The sequence below is a fragment of the Seriola aureovittata genome, chromosome 9, assembly GCF_021018895.1.
Source record: "Seriola aureovittata isolate HTS-2021-v1 ecotype China chromosome 9, ASM2101889v1, whole genome shotgun sequence".
In the NCBI taxonomy this organism is placed as follows: Eukaryota; Metazoa; Chordata; class Actinopteri; order Carangiformes; family Carangidae; genus Seriola; species Seriola aureovittata.
The window spans coordinates 21,742,141-21,768,766 of NC_079372.1; the positions used below are offsets into that span (position 1 = coordinate 21,742,141).

Genomic DNA, 26,626 nt, shown 5'->3' on the forward strand with positions numbered 1-26,626 from the left:
CCATCAGGTTTGATATTATTTGGTGTCATTTATAGTTCCTTTACTTTCATTTTTTTGTTACTCTTTAAGGCTGCAGAGATTAGTTGATCGACAGAAAATGTCAACAATTTTGATAAATGATGAATTGTTTTAATTTAGTCAGCAAAGAAAAAGCTAATCATACAGCACTTCAGGCTTAACCCATGTTGCTTCTCTGCTGTTTTATATCATTTTAAAATGCAATATCTTATGGGTGGATAAAACATGCAAGTTAATTGCATCACACACTTGATTCACTGAAAAATTAAACCATCTCAGAGGAAAATCTCAAGGACTGTGCTGGTGAAAAAGTTTGACATCTATAAAACTTTGGATATAAGGTCAAACAGCCTGTGTCATGCAAATCTGCTCTGACAGGTTCACAGGAGAACAACACGCAGCAGGCTCAGCTTTGATATTTAATGTTACATTTATTACATACAAGTATTTACACCATTTCACTCTATATGATCCCACAGTTTCAACATCTCTGGTGTAAAAGAGTTCATTACAGTGGTAATAATCATCAGCTGGACTGAAACAGGTTTAAAGTTCTGTAGGACTGTGTGTCAGTCTCTGACATGCCAATAGATGCTGAATCCTGAGTCGTCCTCTCCATCTCCTCATGGACATCTCTCTGGTCCCAGAGCATGATGCTGTGTCAGTCCTCGAAGCCCCGCACCACCTCACCACACCAGAGTCAGAAACCTTTGCTGGTCAACCATTCTTTCAGCTCCTTATCATAGTGACCTTTGATCTTCAGGGTCATGGTGACCTCATTGACCTGTGTGGGCAGCTCTCTCCCAGTCACCTCCTTCAGATACTGCTTCACGTCCTTCTCCAGAGCCCAAATGTCCCCCTCCACTTTCCGTACGAGCGTTGTCCTGCGGCTGCCGTGGGTCTGGTCGGTGTAAACTGGGATGTTGTGCATGCGGGAGCGGCGGATCATGTACGGCAGAGGCGGCGGTGAATCTGCCGGAGGGGTCCAGCCAGACGGGGTAGGACCAGCGTGTTTAGGCGGAGTGGGGACCCGTGTCGACGGGATGAGCCGCTCTACGAACTTGTATTCCTCCGTGGACTCCAATATCGTCGTCTTTTTTTCTTCTGCAGCAGCGCTACAAACGAACCTGACCCCGGCAGGAGGTCCCGGTGTCCGGCCGTGGAGGCTGAGGGCTCCTCGCAGCGCCCTTCGGAGCACGGTGGAGCGGTGAACAGTGAAGCAGGCCGCCATGTTGTGTAGAAGTCTGGAAGCAAGTGACCCGGAAGTAGTCACGAATTTCCGGTAGCATCAAGCAACAATTTAAATAATTTAAAAAATGATGATTTAAATGATTAAAACATATTTGTATGCTCATTTAATTATATTTAGAGCATTCTGTTTTTCTTCTCTCCCCTTTCTTTTAAATATCACAGCATAGAAATAGAATAGAATGAAATAAGAATTAAGTAAATAAAACAATAAATATTATTATACTAAACTTAGAAACCTCTTGCCACAGTTTTTGGTAGAGTAGCAGTACCAGAATACATGTGGTACAGTTTCAGGAGTGAAAAAGTGTAAAAGGAACACACATACACAAATATTATTAAAGCTTTAAAAAGGTGTTTTACAGGGTAAATTATACTACTACAACTTATACTTTTTCCCTAAGCCTTATTATATTTACAGGTAAATATAATAAAGCTTAGGAGAAAAGTTGTGTTTGTAGATAGTTTTCTATACCAAAAGAGCTTGTTTTTGAAATACTGATAATATAACTGGGAATTTTGTCTATTTTATAAGTAAGGTGATGCCACTAAAGTGGTAAAAAAAAATATATATGAAGTTACAGTTGTTTATCAAAATTTTATCCAATTCATCACATAGTTGCAAACCCAGTTACAAGCCATGCCAGTAATCCAGCATATGTATATGTATATTGTATTTATATATTGTATATATATATTGTATTTCCTGTTTAAACGTTTGACTAAACTTCTTGAACCAGTTTGCTGCCTCTTCCATTATCTTCAGTTACTTAATAATCTGTATTTTTCTTCCTATGACAAGTCAAATGTCTTCTGTTTAAAGGGCCTTTTCATTAACAGAAGATGTAATAACAAAGTCATTAGAGTCTCTCTCTATGTTTCCCTGCTCCCATTAGAACAAAGTGTTACAGGAGTTATCTAGAATGTATTTAACATTTCAAGTATTAGTGGTAAAACAAAAAACATTATGTAAAACTTTGTGTAGCAGTACAGTGGCCTCTATTGGAAAATGTCAATTCTAATAGAAAAAATATACATATATGCTGCATATATTTACACAATTAACCACTTTTGCATTGATTTAACTTTAGTAAATTCTTATGAATGTGGAACTTTATCAAGATAATTATGATTTTAATGAAATAATAGTGTTTAGACTTGTTCATGGAAATCAAACATGTTCAAAACAATTCAGGAAAGAATTGGCCCACACCTACTGCCTCCTGAATGACATAAGTAATGAAAAAAGTAAGTGGCTATAAATCAAAGCTGAGGAGTGTACTTTCTTATCATTGGGATATTATGTCAAAGCAACAACATCTTATGATGATTATGAGAACCAGAATCAGACCTTCATATTATTCATGAGAAATAAAGTGAAACTCTAAAAACATAAACATGAACATATTATTGTTTAGAAGTTAAATGTAAAGTAAGCTGTGTTGTGATTACAGCACATGTTGACAATACTGCATGTATTTACATGTTACCCACATTTGCATCGTTGTATCTGCAGCACTGAAGAGACACATAGCGGGAGGGGCTTTTTTCAGTGTCCCTGTAACTGGAGGAGCTGCCTGACTTGTTCGTCCTGTCTACACCCTCCACTTTTTCTGTGCGTCGTGCAGCTGTGAACTCTTGAGAGTCTGAGAGAGGACAGTTTCCTACGAGCTGCTGTGGAGTTATCAGACAGAGGAGAATGGACAGACTGAACGGACAGGACGTACCTCTGGATAAACTTAGTGATATAGAGGTAAGCAACACAGACTGACAGGCTTTCTCCCTTTACTCTTCTATTCACATCTATAAAGTGTCTGTTGTGTGTTCCTGCTGTACATAACACTGAATAGTTTCACTTGTTTACAACTAAAACATGCATATCACATCATGAATGTATCATAAAACATTGTAAAATCCATCCATCCATCCATCCATCCATCCATCCATCCATCTATCTATCTATCTATCTATCTATCTATCTATCTATCTATCTAACCATTCATAATAGATGGATGTCATTTACAGTACATCCTTTTCTTTGGCTTAGAGTTATCACACTTATTGGACATACAGTAAAAAGTAAACCTTACTTAATTAAAAAATAATAAATGAAAATTTTAATAGCATTTACAGATGGCTATACAACGCAGTAAGTGAAGATGTGTTTTATTTTTTCCTATTATCAAAAGGAGGGGGGCAAATAACTCTGCTTTGGCCCATGGCACGCACTATGGGTACCATAGGCTTCTTGACTTGTAACCCCTTAAAACAAAGCGGTGTCTTCTATTGAGCCCCTGTAATGGGATGCATATGTTTACCAGTGTTGACCAGTTCAACTGAAGAGTGATTTTTCTGGTTTTGTTTGAATAATTACAATAGAAATGCAAAGAAGAAAGTCTGGCGACCCCTCAGACTAGACTCGTGACCTCTCGTGAGGGTCCTGACCCCTGGTTTGGGACCACTGCTCTAGTGTCTATTTACAGGAATGTCAGTGTTGACAGAACTCCATGTGAAATCATTGCTTTTTCCATAGTTGTCAGCTGTGCATAGAGGTGAATGAAAGCTTTGTGACTCAGAGAGAGTTTCACCCAGGTGTGACGTCTCATGGGCAAAGCCCTGAGAAAATACCTTTACCAGTGAAGGTAGGTACATTGTGACCAAGAGGAGTTTTCTACCCAGAACAACAGTTTACCTGTCCTCAGGTTTCAGCACCTCAAATACCTCCTGCTTATTTCAGTCAGTCATTTTCAGTTCATTCTGTCTGCACATGCAAGTATCAGTTTATGTGGCAAATTGTCACATTTCTAGCTTTGTAGGAAGAGAACATGCATGTCTTGTCTTGTTGCCTTTCTCTCCACCCCAGGTGAGTCATCACCTGTTACTCTGCCACTCCCACTCCTTCTCTTAAAGCCACACCTTGGTACACAGTAACAAAGTAAAGCACACCTGTCTGTGCTTGGAATAAACCACATGTGCAAAGAGAACAAAAGAATAATACTGTTCCTTCTAGGGATGGGCACTTGAAGAAATGTCCTTCCAATCATCTGGGAAATTAATGATCAATTATCAATTCATTCATCAAGAAAGCACATTTTTCCTCATTGAAATCCTTATTCCAATAAGAAATTATAGTCCAACAACAATCCTCCTAAACAAGGCAGTTAAAGTTTAATTGTTTAACTATTAAACAGAACAGAAAAAGATATGTGTTGCTCCTAATGGCAGCTCTTCATGTTTACCTGCGATGCCTACGGCAGCTGATTATTAATTTTTTCATTTTTCTCTGTTGAAAATATAAATTGCGCCCCGGCTGGTTGCTGCCACGCAGTGAAATTCTTTGCATTGTTTCAAGACACACTACACAACACAACCTCGTTGATACACATGTTAAATCGATCAGATTCCACGTGATTCACAAAATTCTTAACAATCAATTATCGATCATCGATTAATCATACCCACCCCTAGTTCCTTCAGAGGAAGCCAAATCATTTCATCCTCTGCTGTCAAAGGTGGATGTGTATGTATGCAACAATGGCTGTAATGTAGCTCCTGTGACTTTGTTTTTTAACAGGAACTGAATCTTGACTTTCTTTCTATCCTATCCTCTCTACACTCGCAGGCACTCAAAACCCCCTCTGGAAAATTGATTCGCCCCATCAACATAAATCACTATGCCACTAAAAAGAGTGCGGCCCAGAGCATGCTGGACGTCGCCTTGCTGATGGCCAACTCGTCCCAGATGAAGACCGTTCTCTACGTGGGGCCTCAGTACCGTTTCTACATCCCCCTCATAGTCCTGCTGTCTCTGTCCATTGCGTTACAGGTCATAGTGGGGCTGCTGCTCGTCTTTATTGGCAAGTAACTCAGAGTTTTTGCATCTCCAGTTATCATTCTTCCTACTCCATCTTTCTTGCACTTTAAAAAGCACACGTTTTATAGTAAGTATGAAAAATCCTCTAAAAGACACCAACACCATCCAACACAGCTGAGAAGTCACATTCAGTAACTCGAATTAGCTGACACTGAGCGGACAGCTAGCGACTAACTTTGACAACACCTACCTGTCACTCAAAGCTGCCACGCCCTCAATTATGCATAACTTTCTTAATAAAATTTATACAGGTGAGTTACACAAAAATTCACCCCCGTACAGTTGTCATAAGGGAGGAAATTAGCTATGGAAACTGCTTTTTAGACAAGGCCGTAAACATGTTTATTTCTGTTGTGAAGTTGGACAAATTAACATGGGAGTCTACAGGGATTTACACGCTTTTGGAGCCAGCCTCAAGTGATCATTTGATGAACTACTGTTTTTGGCACTTCTATGTTCATAGCCTGTCTATTTGTAATACAAATAGTACAAAGTTCAAAAGTTATCCCTCCTTTCTTTATTTTTTCTTTTTGCTCATTATTTTTTTATGTCTAATTTTGCTTTTGCTTTTGCTGTTATGCAATTCTTTCCCAGCAGTGAAGTACGATCTGAACGACAAAAGGAAACATGCCAAGTTGAACATGATGAACAACGCAGCAACTGTCTTTGTCTTCTTCACAGTCCTCATCAACATCTTCATCACAGCGCTTGGCTTTGAGGGCCACGCAGTCAGGTAGGCCATTACAGGACACACACTTACACACAGCAGGCTCTCTTACTGTTGTAAACTCCTGTGACTTTGTTCTTCTTTTCATTCCCAGGTCAGCAGCACAGGTGGTGGCAATCCAAGAACCTAAGCTCCTACCTCTGCCCCTGGACGTTAACATGACTGGTGTCCTATAGACCAAAAATAATACATCTCCTTGTTCACATTATCTCAAAGCCTTGAAATCTTAAGGGTTGTGGTGGGACGGCTGCCTTGTTGTAACTTCTGTTTGACCTCCTTCATCAAATTATGGCTTGTTTCAGCACAGGTTCACCAGTTGGAACAAAACTTTAATTACTGAATGGATTTAATGAATCTATCATCACATTAGTGCACGTGAGAGGCTTCTGTGGATCCAGTTGGAGGCTGAGATAGCCCAAGGATCACCAAATAAATCCTCATCCTCAGTGACCATCAACCACATCTTCAATTCAGGATCACAGCTGTTAAATTCAACTCAACCAAAGATTGACAACCAAAAACCTCAGTTTGAATTGATAACCACTGGTTCATCTTCCGTTGAGACTCAATAGCCTGTACTGCAGTGTACTGACCCCTGACCTTTGCGGTGTTGGACTTATCCATTACCAAATGCAAGAATTCTGCAGTTTTTTTTTTATCAAACTATTTAAAGCTTCTATCTTGTAAATATAACAGTGTTTCTGTACAAATGTTAGATTGGTAGAATTAAAGTTGTATGTAAATTTTCCACATTAAAATGTCTAAAAATTACTAGACCTATGTTATATCTTTTTTGAGTTTTGTACTTGACTTTTATCCACTTTTAAGTGACATTTTAAGTGTCTTTTGCTATTGTTTTGCGAGAAGTTACATACTGTGCTCTTTTACTCTTACTTTCATCTCAACATTTTTGCATTGTTTGGTCCATTCTCACATCTCCAGTGTCATTATAAAAAGTTCAGACTCTCTTTTGTAATCAGTAAAGTTATTTTTTTTAACGTCATACGGCCCACCGACCCATCCAGGGGCCATTTGAAGGTTCTGTACATGTTCTGACTGAATAGACTTAAAGGTTTGTCAATGCAGACAGGCTGTACCTCGTTAGATCGGTTAATCTCTAGAATTCAAATATTCAGCTCATTTTGCGCTAACCTTAAGCACGGAAATATGATTTACTAGTATCTAGCAGCATTGTGTACCAGCAGAGATGGTGACTGCCTACCGTTCAGACATGTAGAACTCCGATTCTCGCTCCATTCCTCCATTATGTGTATTCCTTTGGTCCGTAAGGGTCCACAGAGATTCTTCATAAAAGTATTCCAGGTTATGAATTTCGTCATGAGAAGTCCAAAGCAGAAGATGGAGCGATTTGTATCCAGCTGAGCTTCCCTCACTTCTCCTCTCTCTCTCCATCCAGCTCCAGCTGCTGTGTTAGCGGGTCTGCTATTCTTTGTTAGCTTTCTGGCTACAAAATGGAGGCCTCCCTGTAAAGATCCAATCAGACTTTTTTCCTTTTTTTTAAATGAACTTTATTGAAACAAATATACATATCAATAACATAACAATTAAACTACATTGTGTATACATCATAATCACAATCACATAATAACAAATACAATAAAAATACGCCAGGGGGACTAAATGTTAATAACAAGAAAAATAAGAAAATAAATATTTAAATAAATAAGTTTAAATTGGTTATATGTTTTCACAGCTTTTTTTGTTTGTACATTCAGATATTGAGAAAATGTATTGTTTGATATAAGCAGTCAGCTCTGGAAAATTTGTCTTTTTGCTTAAGAATTTGGATTTCTGAATATAAAATTTGGTTAAAGAAATAAGCAAATCACATAAAATTGAGAGCAGAGACTCCTGTCAAATTCAATGAATCCCAGCAATACATTTTTCCAATATAAAGTGGGGATATATATGATCAGAGATAAAATGTGACATTTTACTCCATAGTTGTTCTGTGTGCGGACAAAGCCAGAATAAATGAATCAGCGTTTCTCTCAAAACTTCACAAAATATACAGCTTACATCATTATCTTTCTTGAGTTACTGCATATAATGATTAGTAAAATAAAACCTGTGAAGCATTTTGAAGGATATTTCTTTGATTTTGTTGGTCAAAAAATACTTATCCCGCTTTCTCCCAACAAATATCTCCAACAAAGAAGGACCAGTAAGATACGGCAGAAGGTGCACTTATAATTTTTTGAAAAAGTTGACGAACAGCCTTATTTTTGTTCTGAGTTTGCCATTAAAAACAGGTTTTCCCAAATCAGGTTTCACTTCTGGGGGGTCGGGGGAAGATGGTGAGCGTAACCGATCTGACCAATCAGAGCAAGCTGGGGGTGCGGGCACTTCAGAGGCAAGGCCTTGTATAAAGTTCATCCTGTTGGTAGTTATGTAATATGACTTTTTTTTTTTTACAGGCAAGGACTGAAAAATACAAAAAAAATACCATGTATGAGCTGATGTAGTTCAGGTTGAGTTGTAGTCACATGCAAAACAAGTACATTTTCAGAAACTAGAAATATGTTACCTTTCAAATGAGGTCTCATAAATGCATTTTAGCCTTACAGTCGTCTTGTTCTAAGCTTATGACATTTACATATGCAAATGAATGGAAATTAGGCAGGTGGGCTCAGCATATGGAAAACAGTCTTTGGTTTTTAATTGGTCATGATGTGGAGGGCAGCTTGGACACATGACAGATATCATCACAAGTCTGTTGTGTCGCATAACATCATATATATCTAACAAATAAGAACAAATCACATAATAGAGAAAAGTTGCATAAAAGACATTACATACACAAAACTCTGCATGGCTTGAAAACATTGTACAACATTTTATGCAAGAAAGCAAAGAAATTAAAGGAGAGGAGCAGCATTATTCTTTAGTTTTCTTACTGTTAGCAAATCCCATGAAAATCATGACCCAACAAACCAGGTGTCGGTCTGTCTCCATACTGTCTGACTTTCCTATTCTGTCTGTGGCTCTCAGCCCAAAGAAAATCTTTAATTATATAGTTTTTTATTTCTAAAAAAAGAATCAATAATGTCATAAAACATCTGGGCATTGTAGTTTTCAGCAAAGGTTGCCCAGTGCATTTGTTGGGGACTATTTGCTGCTCTAGTTTGTGTATGGGGCAGCAGGGGGTATTAGTCTGTTTTTTCTTTTTGTCATTTCATGGGATTTGGCGACGCTAGGAAATATAGAACATGGCGAGCCTTTAAAAGTTCATGGAATGTGGTATCATTAGCATTTCAAGGGTCCACAGTGGGAAAACTGTGTATTGGAATAAGAAAACAATAAACAACAAACAAACATTGAAAAACAGTAATCCCCACCTAAATATTACAGGAGAAGAAATGCCAAATGAAAAACAACCCTGACATCTTAAAAACAGATGAGATCACTGAACCCCAAAATAATTTTCTTCATTGTTTATCACGTGACAGTAGGCGTAGTAGACGACAGCTGCTAACACAGCTAACAGCAGCAGCATCCGAATCCCCTTCCACATGCTGCCCCCAGACTTTCTGACCGGCTCCTTAGATCGCACTGTGCTGTGATTGGCTGCTCTGTTCGTCATCTGGATGGGGGGCCTGAAGCACAGGAGGAAAGAGCAGATTTAGACAAGGTGGTGAACTACTTTGATCAAAGACACCATTAGTTTATAGCTGCAAGACTCACTCTGTATCTTGGTCTGATTCGTCATCCTCATCTGACTCTGCGTTGCCTCTTCGTTTCAGCCTGGGAGGAAGAAAATTTTACATTTAAATTTCAATGAACTCATTGAATTTATGCAGCTGTAAATGTTTCGCATTGTTACTAGTTATTTTCCAAATGCAGTAAGAATATTCCACACAAATGTTATTTTCTAAAATCATTGTGATGTTAGCTGGCCACTCCACCATATTGGTCCACAGAATCATTCCAACAACTATTCATGAACTTTGGTTCAGACATTCATTGTCCCCTCAGTCCAGCGCTAACTAGCAAATGTTAGCATCATAATGGACTAAACACAAATGGTAAACATGGTAAACATTACACTTAACCTCAGCAGTCAACCTTATCATTGAATGTTAGCATGCCACTGATGTTAGCATGCTACTCAAAGCACATAGCCGTAGACTCTGAAGGGCATATTTACTACTGTTGCAAATTAACATTTTTTAAATCACTGCATTTTCATTTATTTTATTAAGGTAATTGTTAAGACTACAGATGTATGAACCCCGCTACAGTTTACATCTGATTTGCATAAAGTGCAGCTAAACAAGATCTGAAGCTGGACACCTCAAAACTAAAGGTTTTGGCTGCTGAACTTGGAGTTGTGGTTGACGAGAGGACACTTTTGCACCATGTGTGCATTCATCCCACACTGGACTGAAGCTGCTGTGAGCCATTAACAGTCAGGGACAATAAGCCGGAGGGAGCAGCAGGTAAAAAAGAAAAGTAACAAAGGTTGTTCTTAGAGCTGCTGTAAAGTATATTTATAATGCATCTTTTAATTTGTGTTTCTCTCTCACTCTGTTACTCAATGTCTCTCTGCTATAGTCTCTCTCTCTCAGTGTGTGTGTGTGTGTGTGTGTGTGTGTGTGTGTGTGTGTTAAAACTGTACTCACATGTCTGCGTAACCCTCATGTCTAACCTGTGCAAAAGAAAGCAGAATAGTTTGTGAGGTTATTTACAGTCAGAGAGCAGAGGAGTAACAAACCGACAGGGACAAGCCGACAATCAGGACTCACCGGACTGTGGTATGTGATGTAGGTAACCTCCTCCTCTGTAAGAAAAAAAAAGAAAAAGAAAAGAAAAAACACAGTTTCAACCTCAGTAAAATTAGCATGTATTGACTCTTCTGTGTATTCTTTTTAATAATATGATAAGATGATGATGATAGAAATGTAGTGTTCACTACGCAGGATGAACGCTCCTGGTGTTAAAGTCTGTGGTTCACATTTACAGACACACCTGTAAATACAATTCTGCTAATTTACACCCATGTTATGTAAGATCAACTCTTCTATTGTTAATGACGTTCAATGCTTCTGAGTGAGAGCACATTCAGGGTTGGAGGAAATGTTGCTCTTACTTCAGCAGTCACTGCCAGGTCAGGCATCAAATCAAAGGCCACAGTACTTTGTGTAGATTTCTGGTGGTTATGCATCTAAACAGAGCGTTCATTATTGCTTTTAATAATGGGCACAAAATGACCTGATCCAAACCTTGGGAGGCCTCAGTCAATACTGAACGACTTTCAAGATACTGAACCCCAAATTGCCCCAGATTTGTAATCGGTGTGTGAATGGTAGAAGAAGCGCTACACATGTAGGAAAAGCTGCTCTATGAATGTATGTGTGTGAATGGGTGAGTGTGGCTTGTAGTGTAAAGCACTTTTGGTAGATAAGACTGGAAAAGCACTGTATAAATGTAGTCCGTTCAACATTTTGCTGACCAGCTCCAGACCGGACCACTGACATTTACCTTTAGCATTTCAGTTCTTTTCTTACATTATCACATTTCCCGGATTTAGATTGTTTTTTTGTTAGTGTGTAGAACTATTGTGATCATTGACTAATTGTTTAAAACATTTTTTAATGAGCAAACCCTCCCTTGTTCCAGCTTCTCGTTTATGTGTTTTTCCTATCATTGTTTATTTGATGTGATAGTAAATTGATTATCTTTAGGTTTTGGATTGTTGGTTTGGGCTGGGGCTTTGACTGAGAAAATAACTGACAGATTAATCAATGATGAAAATAATACTTATGCAGCCCTACAAAAGACATAAAACAAGAGCTGTACGTCAAGTCCAGTAAAGACACGAGTAGCTGTCCAAATGAATTATTAAAAGTAAGCATCAACTTTTATTATATCTTTGACACAATTTACTGAAACTTTCAAATATAGGAAATTTATAGACTCACAAATGAACAATCAACCAAGTGACAGAGCTTCCTACCTTCCTCTCTGTAGTAGGTCTTGTCAGAGGAGGTGTTCACCGGAGCGTTCTCCATGGCCTTCTCAAGCTTCTTCTCATACAGCTTTCGAGTGGAGTCTATGTTCACACAAACACATCAACAGCGCTTCAATATCCCAACCACAGTCAACAAAAAATACATTAAGTTGTAATGCCTCCTGTGCAGACAGACGACTGAGTGCAGACAAATATAAAGAAGTAGTGGAGCTAATTAACATGGAGAACATAACTTTTCCCACTCACTGGAAACATCTGTTACACCAACATTCAGTGGTGGAAGAAGTATTTTGATCATTTACTGAAATAAAAGCACCAATACAGAAATGTGAAAATACTCCATTACAAGTAAATCCTGCATGAAAAATCCTACTGAAGTAAAAGTACATAAGAATTAGTTATAGTAATAGAGTAAAGGTACTAGTTTGGTTCATCTGACTGATTCATTATTATATAGACACCAGATAAATCTGAGGGGTCATCAGGTGATTAACGGGAGAGGAAAGGACTTTTTCTCTAATCTTTGATTTTCTGTTATCTGAACATCTGAACTGTGACCCCGACGACACACTGATTTTTGTGAGACATGAGAAGCCAAAAAGGTTGGACACCACTGGTTTAATCATGTGTTGACTGAAAATATTAACTGCTTTGAAATAAGATGCGCAAACTGATGCACTGAAATCACATTTACAATCATTCTATGGATCACAGTTCTCACTCTACGATCGGGATCAAGTGTTGGTTCTGAGCCCAGTAATGACAGTGATAACGACTGTTGGGAAATGCTGATTTTGTGTGTGTGTGTGTGTGTGTTTTGGGGTTTTTTTTACCTACTATGGGTCCATGTTTGATGCCATACTCATCAAGCAACTCACTGATCTCCTCCACACTTTTCTCACTCAAAGACATCTGCTGATAGATAGATAGATAGATAGATAGATAGATAGATAAATAGATAGATAGATAGATAGATAGATAGATAAATAGATAAATAGATAGATAGATAGATAGATAGATAGATAGATAGATAGATAGATAGATAGATAGATAGAATGGACAGGGAGAAAAGGGAGGAGACTGGTGAAGTAAAACTGCCCGCCAAACTACAGTCCAGCAGGAATAGGCCTAGTAATTTATCTCTAAACCAAGTATTTCATTGTTACGACACATTTACTGCTTTACATCCATAATACTGCGAGAAAACTTCAGAGTAACGATATACAACAGACTTCGCGGCTTTTTTTTTTTTTCAATCTCGCGCAATCGGTTAACTCAAGCCACTGAAGAAAGAAACGGGTAGATTTACTTGTTTAAAATTGAAATTAAAATTATTTCACTCACCCTTGCGAAAGATTACAGAGTCCTGTGTTAGAAACGCGGCCAACAGCGGGACGAAACTGAGCAGACTGGAGCGGCAGAGTGGGCGTGGCTTCCATGGACGACGTTATTTGTCACACCTACTGCTGGACTACTTCTGGGTCAAAACCCCTTCATTCACAGTCTGTTGTCGAAATGCTGGCTTGTTGTTTTTTTTTTGTACTGAATATTTTAAGTAATGTCCAGTGTCTGCAGAGGAGTATATGGCAGTGTTAAACGTAACACTGTGACGTTTTAAAAACTACGGCCGTTTCTCACAGAAGATAAGTGACAGAGGGAAAAGAGAGTGCTGTCATTTGTAACATCTGTGCAGTCAAAATAACTGCTGTTAGGTACAGTCAGTGTTAAAGACAGACAGCTATGATGTTACATTGTATCAATACAAAGAATAGAAATGAAATAAAATACATCAGACTAAGCCCTGAAACTCCATACTGAAATAAACTTTCCTATGAATATTTATCCAGAATTATAAGTTTCTTTAATAACAAATATTTCCTCACCAAAAAAGTTAGAGAGGTACATAAAAAGAAATTAGGCATTTATCCTACAAATCATAGAAGTGTAGAAATTATATTTCTGAATGCATTTATTTTATGAATGTATTTATGTGAAATTTTCTTTGCTGTGTAGGACTATTAATTTAATGAAAACTAAACAACAACAAAAAACACCAATTCAGGTCCTATCCTTTGTCCTGTTTATATTTTATCTATATGCTATATCTATATTTTCTAATTTATTTTATTTATACCTACTGTGTTCTTGTTTTTTATTTTTCATGATTTTACTACTACTACTAAAATTAATAATTTTTATTATGATAAAGATCCCCAGCTATTGACAACTTACTTGAATTTTGATGCTCTTCTTAAAAATGTATTTGATACTACATGTAGTTTCTTCCTGAGTCTCTTTGAGCAGCATTTATCCTTGTTACAAGTCACTTGGCTACATCAAGTTAGTCTTAATTAGGCTATAATTTAAACAAATGTCCTCATAAATGTTCAAAAGCTTTGTCTAAACAATGTTATGAAGTTGTTAAGTAAGACTTTCCATCAGCTTGCCTCTCCTGCAGCGGCCTCTGGAGGTAAAAGTGAGTCAGGCCTAATAAGGAGTTGCAGTTTTCCAGGAAGGGCGTTGGCTGCAGACTCCAGTAATGTACACATTTTCCACTCACTGGAAAACATCTGTTACACCAACATTCAGTGGTGAAAGAAGTATTTTGATCATTTACTGAAATGAAAGCACCAATACAGCAATGTGAAAATACTCCATTACAAGTAAATCCTGCATGAAAAATCCTACTGAAGTAAAACTACATAAGTATTAAAGTAAAAGTACTAGTTTGGTTCATCTGACTGATTCATTATTATATGGACACCAGATAAATCTGAGGGGTCATCAGGTGATTAACGGGAGAGGAAAGGACTTTTTCTCTAATCTTTAATTTTCTGTTATCTGATCATTTGAACATCTGAACTGTGACCCTGACGACACACTGTTTTTTGTGAGAAATGAGAAGCCAAAAAGGCTGGAAACCACTGGTTTAATTATGTGTTCTTTTTTAAAAGATTGTTATATATGATCTTCATCTTTAAAGTAACTAGTAACTGAAGCTGTGAAATAAATGTAGAGGAGTAAAAAGTACAATACCTTCCTCTAAAATGCAGTGGAGTGGGTGAATAATGTCGCATAAATTGGAAATAAGTACAGTACTTTAGTAAATGTAAATAAAACTATATACTAGAAAGTTTTTAAAGCTTACTATAATATCATTAGAGAGCATCACAGATACACTGTAGAGTACAATATCAGTTCATTTTGATTAAATCTATGTTTTCTTGTTTGGTACTTGTCATGATTTAGACAGTAGAATCTTAATTTATCAATTCATTCAAAGTGAACAGGACAAAGTTTTCATTAATTTTTTAAGGACACAAAACAAACAAACCAGTAGATTGACAGAAAAATACTTAGACAACTTTATTGTGTATCAAAATACTGTCTTACAAACACTTTTAAAGCCTTTATTTAGGACAAGATTCATTTTTTTTGTTCTGAAATATAGATTACGCACAAAGCGAGCTGGAAGGATGAAGGGAGGGGGTGGGTGGCGGCTGAAGGGGTGAGATACAAACACTGAGCAGAAAACAAAGCAACATCTGTTCTTTTTGTTTTTGGTCATCGTGTTTTCAGGACATGACAAACCACGACATCATCTTCAGTCCCTCTGTCCAGCGCAACTTTAGAAACTTCCCTTTTTAAACCTTTTTTAATTTATCTGACAAAAGTTCCATAGTCGAAGTTGAACCGCCACAATCGCACCGCAGGTCATGTCAATGTTTTTTTTTCCTGAATCAGAGGCTTTCTGTATCTGAAGAGTTTTACAACCTAATGAACATGCAGAGCACATGTTGGGATCACACGCGTTAAAACACACAGGAAGCGGCGTTTCCCAGCAGCGGTGTCAAGAGAGCGTGCGAGACAAACCACAAGCTACTGTGAAATGTGTCTTTCTCCTCTCTGCTCACTTTTGTCGCCCTATCTTAAATTTTCTTTTCTGTATTATTTCCCTACTCTAATCCGTATTACGGTTTTAAGAACAGCAGTGCCTAAAACTGGATCACACTAGCAGCAGGTAAAACAACTGGGTTAGTTAAGGAAAATCATGAACACCACATGCTGGAGTGGACTGGGCCAGTGCTGAGCATTAACTGGGCACCAACACTACAAAGACTACCCCTGTGTTAGTAACAGACAAGCCGTTCATCTGACTTTTACACTGATTTATACGGACAATTAAAGGTCTTAAAACAAAGTGTGTCTTTCATATAAACCCAAGGGTCAGGAAAGCACATTACTTCTGACTCTCTTTGTTCATATAAAAGCTCATATAAAACTGAATCCATTATTTTGTATATAAGAGTAGCTCCTCCAGTGTAAACTGTAACCTTCCATCCAATGCCGGGCTCAGCTGGGTCAAAATCTACTGTTGCTACACTATGCTAAGCTAGCCTATCACCATACACTAGTTCAGACACATCTGCAAATGTCCACGACGGAAAATGTAAAATAGCCTAAGGCACAATCGACTGCTAGTTTACAGTAATGAAAAAGGTGCTTCTTTCTCCTCCCTAAATTTACTGAATGATGTGATTAACAGAAGAATGAGACAAGAAACAGAGTGAATGACAATGAAGAGAGGAATATTCAGTGTCTATGCATTTATCTTTGGACTGGGTTACAGTGAAGATGTTGGTTTGAAAATATTCACTAGTGGAAAAATACAGATTATCTGGCTGAGGGTAAACACTGATGTGAGACTTTTGTTTTCTAGTTGGTTAAATAATCATAAAATAACAAGCAAAAAAAAAAAAAAAAAAAAAGCCAGAAATCTTAATTTGTAACATGGAAGGGGCTTGGAGCTGTAAACAATGATTGGTTAGGTTGATTTAAACAGTGGTATAGGTTTTCTGATTGTGGAGCTGGGTTTTAGACAGTGATGTGGTAGGGGCTGCCAGGGATGTGTTCGTCTCCCCACTTGACCACGAGGATGTACTCTCCCTTCTCTTTGAGCTGGTAGCTGACATTGTACATGCGGCTGCCCAAATGTTTCACTAGGATCTCCTCACAGGGGACCTTGGGACCGTCCACACCAACTAGGAGCATATTACGACCTGTGGAGACAGAACCGATGAAAATTAGCATCAATATGTTATTATTAGCTTATTATATGACTATAAATAAATGAGACCACTTTAAAACTTAGAGCTAGTGTGATACTGTACACTTATATTGAATTTTATTTGTGCCTCAATTAGCAATTAATGGGATAGTTTATACGCTAATTAACATTCTGATTAACAGCAGATGGGTTGCGAGTGGATGACATATCATTAACATATGAGGAAAATATTAATTAATTTTGTAAAGTGTGAACATATTTTAAGCTTTGTTTTTCTTCAGGCAGAAATTAGACTCTGTGTTTAGACTGCTAAACTCATTATGATTTAATACTGATTTTGACAACAGCCAAACATTATTATGAGCTTTTAAACTGTATGTATTTGGGAGGCAGCGGTGACATTCACAATTTAAATATCAGACCAAAAAAGAAGAACTTTTACTTCACACACACCTGCTTTGCTGCAGTCAACACTGAAGCTGTTCTTCTGACCGATGAAGCCCTTGGTCAGGCCCAGGCCCTTGGCCACCACCTTGCTGGCATCTGACTGGGTGGGAGCACCCTGTTGAGAACAGCTGATGGCACGGGTCACAGGGTCAACCATGACAGAAGAAGTTTCGTGCATACTGTGGCTGGCCACGAGCTTTGAACCTGGAAGATGGAGAAGACGGTATAAGTTAATCTTGGCGGTAATTATATACATTTTTATTTGTTCTATTTTTAAATCCCCCTCACCAGTGATCTTGGCCTTGAAGGGGCTTCCGACGATGTGGTAAGGACCGCCATATTTGATGGAGATTAGGTAGTTGCCAGGGGCCATTGGGGTGTATGTGACCCTGTAGCCCTCGGGGCACTCCACACAGTCCATCTTCACCTTGGAGGGCCCGTCGATGGTCACAGCTAAAGCGCCAGGGCCTGCGTTGCTCGTGTTCACCACAAATTCACAAGCAGTTCCTAGATGCAAATGAGACAGAATGATGAGGATGTAGGTGATGATGGAGTTTTATGTAATGAAATACACTCCTGTTTTACTATTTCTGTTGTGTTGTGCACAGCAGCAGTGTTACCTGTGGTGCCTCCCTCCAGTCCTGGTCCATAGGCAGACACCATGCCAGGGTCTCCAGCCTGGCCCGCCTCTCCAACTCGGATCTTAAACGGACTACCAGGGATGTGACTTCCATTAAACTTCACATCAATTAGATAGAGACCGTTCTCTCTGGGGATGAACCGAACTGCGTACTTATCTAGATAAACACACAGGTGAAAGGTAAGGTGCCTGAAAATCTGTTCTCCTGTCCATCATGTGACATTAGTTCAGTGTGAGCAGTCGGAGGATGTTTAGATGAGTTTGGATATCATGTCTGTGGTTACCTTGGTCAATCTCAGTGACGCAACACTCCTCAAGAGCTCCAGATGGGCTGTGGACCTTTGCGTCAATCACACCCTTCGCCCCGTTAAGGCTGACGGCAAATGATGCTGGGTGGTTCACCTTCAAACCCGACTCCTGCTCGACAACACAGACTAACACACTCAACACTGTGTCACCCACAACTGACAATCAGCAAATACTTGTCATTACTGTCTACTGAATAGCATCATGATCACCACAGTGTCATTTTCACATAACTTATGCTACTATCTACCTTACCTGGAGGTCGCTAACAAGGCTAAAGAGGAGGGCTGTGTAGTGAAAAAAGACAGACGAAGCAGATGTTTGTGTAAGAAACTGAAGAAGAAGGAGAAAGAAAAAGTGAAGAAGAGCCAGTGTGAGAGTTTGACAGATTATCTGTGAGTATATCTGTGTGATTGTGTGAAAGTCAGCCCATTTATGACAGAGAAAATATATAGTTAAAAAGTTATGCAGGATAAAAATCAGAATACTCAAGTCCACATTATGAGAAAGTCAAATGTTTGATTATGAGATGATGATGATGTCATCATTTGAACTTACTATCTCATGATATTTACTTATTAGCTCATAATTCATATTTATTTTATTTATAGTATTTGCATTTTTATCCTGCATAACGTTTCATCTATTTTCTTCTTTTTCTGTCAGAAATGAACTTACATAGTGTTGTATTTACTTGTGAGCGTCAACAGAAGAAAAACAGCCCATGTCAGACCTCTTTAACCCTTTAGCGCCCCGTATCACTTTTAGAGGTGGGAGGCTGTTGAGAGCCTTTAGAATGAGGCACGAGAAACACACACAGTCCTCTAGTATCCCAGAAGCCCTTGCACTGCCCAACAACACAGCAGCAGCTCATCCTATACCTGTACCTCTGAACTTTACTCATCGCAACTCTAATCATGTTGGCCTGCTAAAACATTCACTACTTGGCTACATGGTTGAATTAAATATATCAACATCTGCCTTTGTTACCAACTCCACACTATCAATATTTGTTTATCATGTAAAACCACAAAAACTGGACTTTAAAACTGTCATTAAGTCTCTTGTACTGCATTGTATTGTGTCCACACCTGGACAAAGAAAGTCAAAGTACGAGCTGCTGCTGCATTGTGGGCAGTGTACTGTGGCCTGGTGTGTGTGCACACGGACGTGTGTGTGTCTCAGAGCCTCACCTGAAGACTGGCAACAGTGAGGCGACGGGCGTCGTCTGACGGTGAGGCCACGGGGACGATGAAGGGGCTGTCAGGGATGTGCTCTTCGTTGAAACGAATGGACACCTCATAGTCTCCTACAGGGGAATGGATTTCATGTCAGAAAGTCACTAAAACACAGGCCTCCACAGCTCACATACAGTATATAGATTAGATTTCCTCACAAAAAATACACCATTAATGCCAAAAAAGGACAAGAGTGTAGAATAAAACAAAAAAACAGCATTAAATAAAAAATAACACATTTATACATTAGTGAATTTCTGTCTGCAGCACATGCTCAGTTATCATCCATTCAACCTTTCCCTGTCTCTTCTCTCACCAGGCTCCTGCACGATGTAGGACACTCCACTGGAGCCATCCTTGCGATCCTCAAAGGCAATTTCAGCCTTGCTTGGCCCCTCCACAGCAATACTGAGACCCCCGGCTCCAGCCTCCCTCGTCCAGATACTGAACTCAGCTACACATAACACAGTGGCAAAAACAAAGTTAGGTACATTGTGTAAAAACACATCACAACATAAACACACACAATACTAATAGTAAAGCCACCGCACTAACCTGGTACTCCAGCTTCTGCTCTCTCCAGGCCTGGCCCTCCAGCACGAACCTTATGAGCCCCGCCCTCTCCAAGGGGGCCGACGGTGAATTGGAACGGACTGCCGGGTACGTGCACGCCGTTGTATTTCACACACACAGTGTGCACACCCGTCTCAGTGGGGACAAAACGAATGCAGTAGGTGTTGTTCTCTCCCTCCATAATGTCAGCTTTGTGAATCTGGCCAGACGGGCTGGTCACCTGAGCAGTCATGTCCGCTATGCTGATCTCTGCAGAGACAAATGTTTGAATCATTGAAAACACGTGAATAAAATTAGACTCTACTCTATATGAGGCAAGAATCATTGGTCATTTATTCCAAAAGGTAACAAAATCCACCAACCAGCACTTCTAAAGTTATTTACGACAGTAGCAAAAGTGGAAAAGAGTCATAATGTCAGTTACAAAGCAAAATGTTGCTAAAGTATGCTGACATTAGCTAAGCCGCAACCATTAGCTGACAGTCATACTAGACCAAGTAAGACTAGCAACAAATCTGCTGAGTGAGAGATGTAGTTTACTACCAATAAATGGTATCTTTTAATTTGACAATACAGGTATAATGCTAACTGCTAAGACATACTGTAACAGAAGTCAATTACACAGCAATATCTAAATTTTAAGACTAGCTAACACTAGCTGCTATAAGCTACTGGTCATAGCAGACCAAATAAAAGTGTAACAGCAAAATGAAGTTTGATGCTAAACTTGCAATGTTTCTTCTAGACTGGTAAGTAAACAGCTGCTAATGCTAACATTAGCTACGTAGCAATAACAAAAACTTACAAAATAGCTCAAGGTCACAAAATGAACAATGAATAATAGACAAATGCTTTCTCTTAATTCATCAACACCAAGGTTAATGTTTTAATGGTGAAAAATGATTTCTGTGACAGATGCAAAGCACACCAACTGTGTTACAATGTGGAGTTTCCACCATGACCATAGAGATGTATTGTAATGGCATTTCCTGTTTTTTATCACCTGGGATCTTGAGGCTGAGGTCGCACTGGCTGCCTACGTTGGCGACTGATGCTGCTCTCCTCTTCCTGGTGATGCTCTCCTTCATCCTGCCCTCCCCTGTTACCTTCACCGTGAATGCGCTCCCTGTACGCACGCACACGCACACGCACACACACACACACACACACACACACACACACACACAATGATTGAGTCAGTTTAGTGATTCAGAACAAAACTACTCCATAACCTGTAATACATGGCTGTTTCAAGGTAAGCACCTGGCACATGCTGGTCTGCAAACTTGATGTTGATGATGTAATTTCCAGGTTCAGTGGGGCAATAAGTGACCTTACAGGTGCCGTCCTCCTGGTCTTCAGTGTTAATATCTACTTTACTGGGTCCCTCAATGGACAGGCTCAGACCACCATAGCCTGTATGGGAAAAACATGACAGAGTTGTAATAAATATACAATGTTGATGACTTAAAATTAAACATAACAAACTAACACATGTGGAAGTATTTTTATCAAGTGTGTACCTGCATCACGAGTGTCAATAATGAACTCAGCAGGCTCAAAGGTCCTGGCCTCACTCAGGCCCTGGCCGCTCACACGCACACGGCTGGCATCACCGATCTCCGACTGGTTGATCATGACAGCAATGGGGCTGCTGGGAATATGGCGACCGTTCTTCTTGATGTTCACCAGGTGCTCTCCAATCTCCTTAGGAACAAATGAGATGCCTGTGACAGACCAGGCAATAAAACAGGGGGGGAGGTTTAAAACAAAGAATAAAAATATAAACAGCTTCTTTTCATTTCAGTCAACTTCTCTTTGCTTACACCACACACGCACTCACCGACATGTCCGTTACGAAGCATCTTCAGCAGACAGGGCTCCTCGCGGCCCGAGGGTGTGGTGAGGGAGGCAGTCAGCTGACTGAGGTCAAGCTCTCCAATGTCAAGTGGGATATCTGCAGCTGAGCCCACCTTCAGATGGGACATCCTCATGGAGTCATCACCTGGAGACACAACAGTGACAGGTAAGTTACATTTTGACAATTGTCTGCATTATTACTATTTTTATCAACAAAAAAGGTCAAGCTTTGGCCTAACTGCCAGAGTTTCTATACACAGAAGACACAACCCTCGCTGTATTGACATTAAACACACAAGCAAGACGGGCTTGACTGAGGTGTTTGCTTGGTAACCTGAACTTTAACAGGCCAGCATCAGAGCATTCCCAATGTTCCCAAATATTACCCAAAAACTTGTTCCACAGCAAACAGACCGAATTTGAACTGGAATTCAGGAGTTAATAACAATGGTTTGGTCTGAGAGAATAAATAATATTACCAGTGATCCTAGCAGAGAATGGGCTGCCTGGGATGTGCTTGTCATTGTATTTGACCAGGATGCTGTAGTCTCCGGGCAGGACAGGCAGGTAGGACACAGTGCATGTCCCATCCTGGTTGTCCACACAGCTGATGTCTGCCTTGGATGGACCCTCAATGGCCAGAGACAGACCTCCTACAAAGACATGATATGAACATAGTGTCTTGTGTGATGACATTTGTCCCTGTATTACCGATTTTATAATATATGGATTCTATAAATGTCTGCTACTGACCCTCTCCAGCGTCTTTAGTGTTAACAGTGAAGACAGCAGGTTTGTTGACGGTCCCATGGATGAGGCCAGGGCCATAGGCACTGACATTACCACTGTTCATGTAGTCCACGTAGAACTGTAAGGGACTTCCTGTGAATGACAACAGAGAGAAGGAGGAGGGACGGAAGGAAGGAAGAAAGAAGAGATCATTTTTCATGCACCTTCAAGGTTATAAATTCCTCTTGTATTTCAGCCAACACTTCAGAGGGAAGTTGTACCAGGGATGTGGATGCCGTCATATTTGATGTCCATCTCGTGCAGACCAGCCTCAGTGGGAGCGTACTTGACTGTAACAGTGCCGTCCTTGTTGTCTGTGATGTCAGGCTTGGCCACCTTGCCTGACGGCATTCGGACCTCACCTTCAGCAGCGCACAGAAAAATACCATGAGATACATGTAACATGGAAATCATCGTGTAAGACCGACTGGGGTCCAATCTGTCTGTGTTTGTTATAACGCAGACTTGTTTTTGTTACCTGTGATCTCTCCTTTCTGGATAGTGAATGGGATGACCAGGTCAAACGGTCTCAGTCCTGCCACATCCAGACCATTCATTCCCATTGGTCTGTCTGTTGCCTGGGAGACAAAAGCCAGAGATACACTGTGAGGAGGCTGTGGTGATGTGGTGTGGTTACAGTAATGTATCAACGCAGTGCAGGACAAAGGGATATAAGCTTCCAAACACCAACACACAAAATGGGATGAGACAATCATGAGATGGAATGATCGACAATGGAGATGACAATGGTTATCATGGTCAGGATGATGACACCGACACAAACTGCGAAAGAGAAGGAGATGAGGACAAAAACACTGGCAGGTTCACAGTTAGCCATTTTGTAAAATGTGAAGCAGCTGACTTGCACACATTGATGATTCTCAAAATGGCTGCTTTTGTCTTGTAAGCGTGTCGACATGGAGCACTGCGGAACAGATGGGCTGCACAATGATATGTGGAAAATATCTAATCCCCAAATTGCGAGGGAAATATTTCCTATGCCGCTGAATAAAATGTGTGTGCACAAGTTGCTGCTACTCCTGGGAGAAAAATATTCATATGTTTTTTAAATTATGCAGCTCTGTTTGCATTGTCCATGTGTTTGAGGAATCCTGTTTCTGAGATGAGAGAGAAAAAGCCCCCTCAGAGATGAAACACCTGAAATGAGAGGCAGCAGACACTGATGCAGGCTGATGAGGGGGTGATGAGAGAAAGGAGGAGAGTAAGAGGGGAATGGAGGAAGTTGAACAAAAATGGAGTTGACAAGGATGAGAGAGGCTGGAGACAGAGGTTTTAGGTACCCAGGGCTGTTGAGCGTAGTACTGGGGCATTTGGCTCTGCTGCATGAGCTGGTCTGATGGAGCTCCTTCCAGCGCCTGACAGGGGTGGGAGGTGGTGAGGGGGGGAGGCAGGGGTGGTGTAGGGGATGGACAGGGTAAAAAGGACGGAAGGGATTGGAGGGAAATAAAACAGTAGTCAGAGTGATTTTGAAAATGTCTGGTGCCAACAGGACCCAATCACGAAGCGTCTGTAGGGAGAAACAGTGCCAGGGATCTTTGGTCCGTACAAAATCTCTCACACTCACACTTTTACACCAAACACAAACAGAGCTAAGTGTCTGTTGGTTGCTCTGTTTGTTGTCCTATTTTAGCCAAGTCCTGCCTGTGGAATCGCTGGTCAATACAGTTGAGGGTATTCCTTGTAAAGCACTGCATCAAAAGTATCATAGCAACATCTCAGCTGTTATTGTCGTCTGAATGATGTAATTACTACTAAGTTAGGTTTAGACAATAATAAACACTCTGCCCCCATATTTATACTTGTTCCAAAAGCATTTGCTACCGTAGATCATCTTTACTTCTTTACCCACGTCAGTGTGTGAGGTAGGAAGAGGTTGTGCTGCAGGGATCCACAGTGGGCCCCATCCTGTTCACCAGATCTAAACTTGAGACTTGATTCAGACTTGAAAGACTTATTTTGAGACCTGAGAGCAACATGCTAGGGAAACTTGATTTAGTGGCGTATAAATACTGACAAATATTGTGTTATGCATAATTTCACCTTTTGGATCACTACAAATAATATATACAATTAATTACTTTCACGACAGGGATGCTTGCAATATCTCCATAAGGTAATAAGCACTGCACTTGCATCTGCAGCTGCTTGCGACAGAATAAAGTGCAGAAAAAACTCAGATAAATTAATTAGCCTATAGCCTATATATAAGCAGCTTACTAGTTCCAGCTTAATATGGATTTTCCTTCCTGCAGCAACGCACAGATTTCTTAGTTGTACACTTTTGTTAAAAAAAAAAAAAAAAAAAATTATTATTATTGTTGTTGTATTATTCTGTACTAATTGTCAGAAAGAACACATTTTTCATGCTGCTACTGTTGTTTTGTTCAAGACCAGACAGGATGTAGTGAGAGGAAAAATATTTGTATAAATTGCTCTTCTTTTCACCATTTACATAAATGAGATCTCTGCTGTGTGTGTAAAATTCATCTTTATGCAGGTGATACGATTTTAAACTGTGGTGATAACTATAACACAAACCACTGCATTTTTCCTGCAGCAGTGTCATGGATCAGGAAAGAATCGAACTCTTCTGCCTCTGTAACTTCAGCACCATTCTTAAATTTTTCTCTCCCTGTGATTTGCTTTGACTGTTGCGGTAAGAGAGCACCCTATCCCGTTTAAACTCACCGTGACTTGGAAGGGACTGTTGGGGATGTGCTCCCCTCCAAAACGGACGCAGATGACATACTCGCCAGGCTGCGGCGCCGTATAGAAGATGTCAAAGGTGCCGTCTTCGTTTTCCACAACGTCCACGTCGAGCTCCGCCCCCTCAGGTGTGCACACGCTGCACGTCACCTTGCCTTTCCCAGCAGCCTTGGCGTCCACCGTGATGACTGTCTGCTCTCCAATCTGGATGGTTGGGCCAACGCCGGCGCCTTCAAGGATCGGAAAGAGAAGGTCAGTGTTTGTTATGGTTTTTCACAGAGACACAAACAGGCACACACTCCCTCTCAGCATGCACATGACACATGAGACCAGGTTAAAGTTGGATGAGATCTAGTCATGTTATTTCCATCTAATGTACGTTGTTACCATTGACTCATGTGTTATTATCATACAGTTTCCATGTAGAACTGAAAGCTAGATTGCCAAAGTGCCATTCCACCATGCCATCCTACCTACTCTGTTAGTCCATTAGTCAGTCCAATAAAAATATGAGAGGAAACAGAGAAAGAGTTATGAGAGAAGACTGGTACAACAGATGGGAGGAAAAAACAGGTATGGGAGAGAGAGACAGAAGAAGGAGAAGAGGCGACAGAAAGATGGGATGTCCTGTTGAAAGCTGGTGCCACTATCCTCCATGCTGACAGAAAAGAGAGAGAAGGTAGAGCAGTTCCTCTACATTACAAAGTCGTTCAGGAGGTTCTTACCTAAACCGTGACCGCCGATTGAGACTGATAATAGGAACGGTGAGAAGCAGGGGAGCGAGAGAAAAAAAAGTGACAAATAAAAGACAGTCAGGTGGGGGTGGGGGTGGTGGGAGGCAATAACTGTGCTCCAAACACTTGGATGGAAACAAAACGGTGATGGTGGAGTGTGAAGCAAGGGGGGGGGAGTGGTGTGTATGTGTGTGTGTACAGCAGGGACTTGGGTGAGGGTGGGGGGAGGGGTGTAACTGAGGAGCACAGCGTGAGGAACACAACATACCAATGCATGAACAATAATGATATATGAGCAGCAAGTACGCTGAGAGATGAAAATCTCATTTTTCACAACTGGTTTTACCATTAAAATACTTTTTTTTTTTTTTTTTTAAAAAAAGGA

General features: G+C 40.1%; 4 protein-coding genes across 7 annotated transcripts in view; 1 reads left to right on the top strand and 3 right to left on the bottom strand.

Moving 5' to 3' along the window:
• Window positions 1-424: 424 nt before the first annotated feature.
• Window positions 425-1,306, bottom strand: mrpl49 (mitochondrial ribosomal protein L49; the record flags this gene model as incomplete). The annotated part of the gene is made up of 1 exon (XM_056385340.1): window positions 425-1,306. A coding segment is annotated over one exon (588 nt), but the record flags the coding sequence as incomplete, so codon positions are not given.
• Window positions 1,307-2,838: 1,532 nt separating this feature from the next.
• si:dkey-93l1.9 (uncharacterized protein LOC562339 homolog) lies at window positions 2,839-6,759 on the top strand. Its single transcript, XM_056385152.1, has 4 exons — window positions 2,839-3,019; window positions 4,889-5,123; window positions 5,738-5,873; window positions 5,962-6,759. The coding sequence occupies exons 1-4, from the start codon at window positions 2,966-2,968 to the stop codon at window positions 6,041-6,043; spliced, it is 507 nt and encodes a 168-aa protein (XP_056241127.1). The 5' UTR covers window positions 2,839-2,965; the 3' UTR covers window positions 6,044-6,759.
• Window positions 6,760-8,525: 1,766 nt separating this feature from the next.
• Window positions 8,526-13,301, bottom strand: emd (emerin). 2 transcript variants are annotated; one of them, XM_056383818.1, is made up of 7 exons: window positions 13,204-13,301; window positions 12,693-12,771; window positions 11,845-11,940; window positions 10,634-10,668; window positions 10,511-10,536; window positions 9,573-9,632; window positions 8,526-9,484 (listed from the first exon to the last, which is right to left on the bottom strand). In XM_056383818.1, exons 2-7 carry the CDS (start codon window positions 12,769-12,771, stop codon window positions 9,292-9,294), a joined length of 489 nt encoding a protein of 162 aa, XP_056239793.1. In that variant the 5' UTR covers window positions 13,204-13,301; the 3' UTR covers window positions 8,526-9,291. The 2 variants fall into 2 exon arrangements, with proteins under 2 accessions (XP_056239793.1, XP_056239794.1); XM_056383819.1 differs by having other exon boundaries at window positions 12,693-12,774; window positions 13,204-13,264.
• Window positions 13,302-15,200: 1,899 nt separating this feature from the next.
• The window catches only part of flna (filamin A, alpha (actin binding protein 280)), a 48,568-nt gene continuing 37,142 nt past the window's right edge, over window positions 15,201-26,626 (bottom strand). Inside the window, exons 31-49 of one of the 3 annotated variants that reach the window (XM_056383955.1) lie at window positions 26,233-26,256; window positions 25,490-25,737; window positions 24,082-24,156; window positions 23,259-23,358; window positions 23,002-23,142; window positions 22,745-22,873; window positions 22,471-22,644; window positions 21,975-22,136; window positions 21,655-21,858; window positions 21,395-21,547; window positions 21,135-21,257; window positions 20,114-20,380; window positions 19,875-20,012; window positions 19,514-19,629; window positions 18,299-18,431; window positions 17,995-18,171; window positions 17,663-17,881; window positions 17,381-17,578; window positions 15,201-16,919 (exon numbers count right to left, since the gene is read on the bottom strand). In XM_056383955.1, coding sequence (XP_056239930.1) covers window positions 16,735-16,919; window positions 17,381-17,578; window positions 17,663-17,881; window positions 17,995-18,171; window positions 18,299-18,431; window positions 19,514-19,629; window positions 19,875-20,012; window positions 20,114-20,380; window positions 21,135-21,257; window positions 21,395-21,547; window positions 21,655-21,858; window positions 21,975-22,136; window positions 22,471-22,644; window positions 22,745-22,873; window positions 23,002-23,142; window positions 23,259-23,358; window positions 24,082-24,156; window positions 25,490-25,737; window positions 26,233-26,256 — 2,966 coding nt within the window. In that variant the 3' untranslated portion in view covers window positions 15,201-16,734. The remainder of the gene's footprint in view (window positions 16,920-17,380; window positions 17,579-17,662; window positions 17,882-17,994; window positions 18,172-18,298; window positions 18,432-19,513; window positions 19,630-19,874; window positions 20,013-20,113; window positions 20,381-21,134; window positions 21,258-21,394; window positions 21,548-21,654; window positions 21,859-21,974; window positions 22,137-22,470; window positions 22,645-22,744; window positions 22,874-23,001; window positions 23,143-23,258; window positions 23,359-24,081; window positions 24,157-25,489; window positions 25,738-26,232; window positions 26,257-26,626) is intronic. The other 2 variants (XM_056383956.1, XM_056383957.1) reach the window with 2 other exon arrangements.

Coding starts and splice junctions, on each gene's coding strand:
- si:dkey-93l1.9 (XM_056385152.1), top strand. CDS start 2,966: ATGGACAGACTGAACGGACAGGACGTACCTCTGGATAAACTTAGTGAT. Junction 5,124..5,737: donor GCTGCTGCTCGTCTTTATTG/GCAAGTAACTCA, acceptor CTTTCCCAGCAG/TGAAGTACGATCTGAACGAC. Junction 5,874..5,961: donor TTTGAGGGCCACGCAGTCAG/GTAGGCCATTAC, acceptor TTTCATTCCCAG/GTCAGCAGCACAGGTGGTGG.
- emd (XM_056383818.1), bottom strand. CDS start 12,771: ATGTCTTTGAGTGAGAAAAGTGTGGAGGAGATCAGTGAGTTGCTTGAT. Junction 11,941..12,692: donor CAAACATGGACCCATAGTAG/GTAAAAAAAACC, acceptor GTGTGAACATAG/ACTCCACTCGAAAGCTGTAT. Junction 10,537..10,633: donor ACATCACATACCACAGTCCG/GTGAGTCCTGAT, acceptor TCTTTTGCACAG/GTTAGACATGAGGGTTACGC.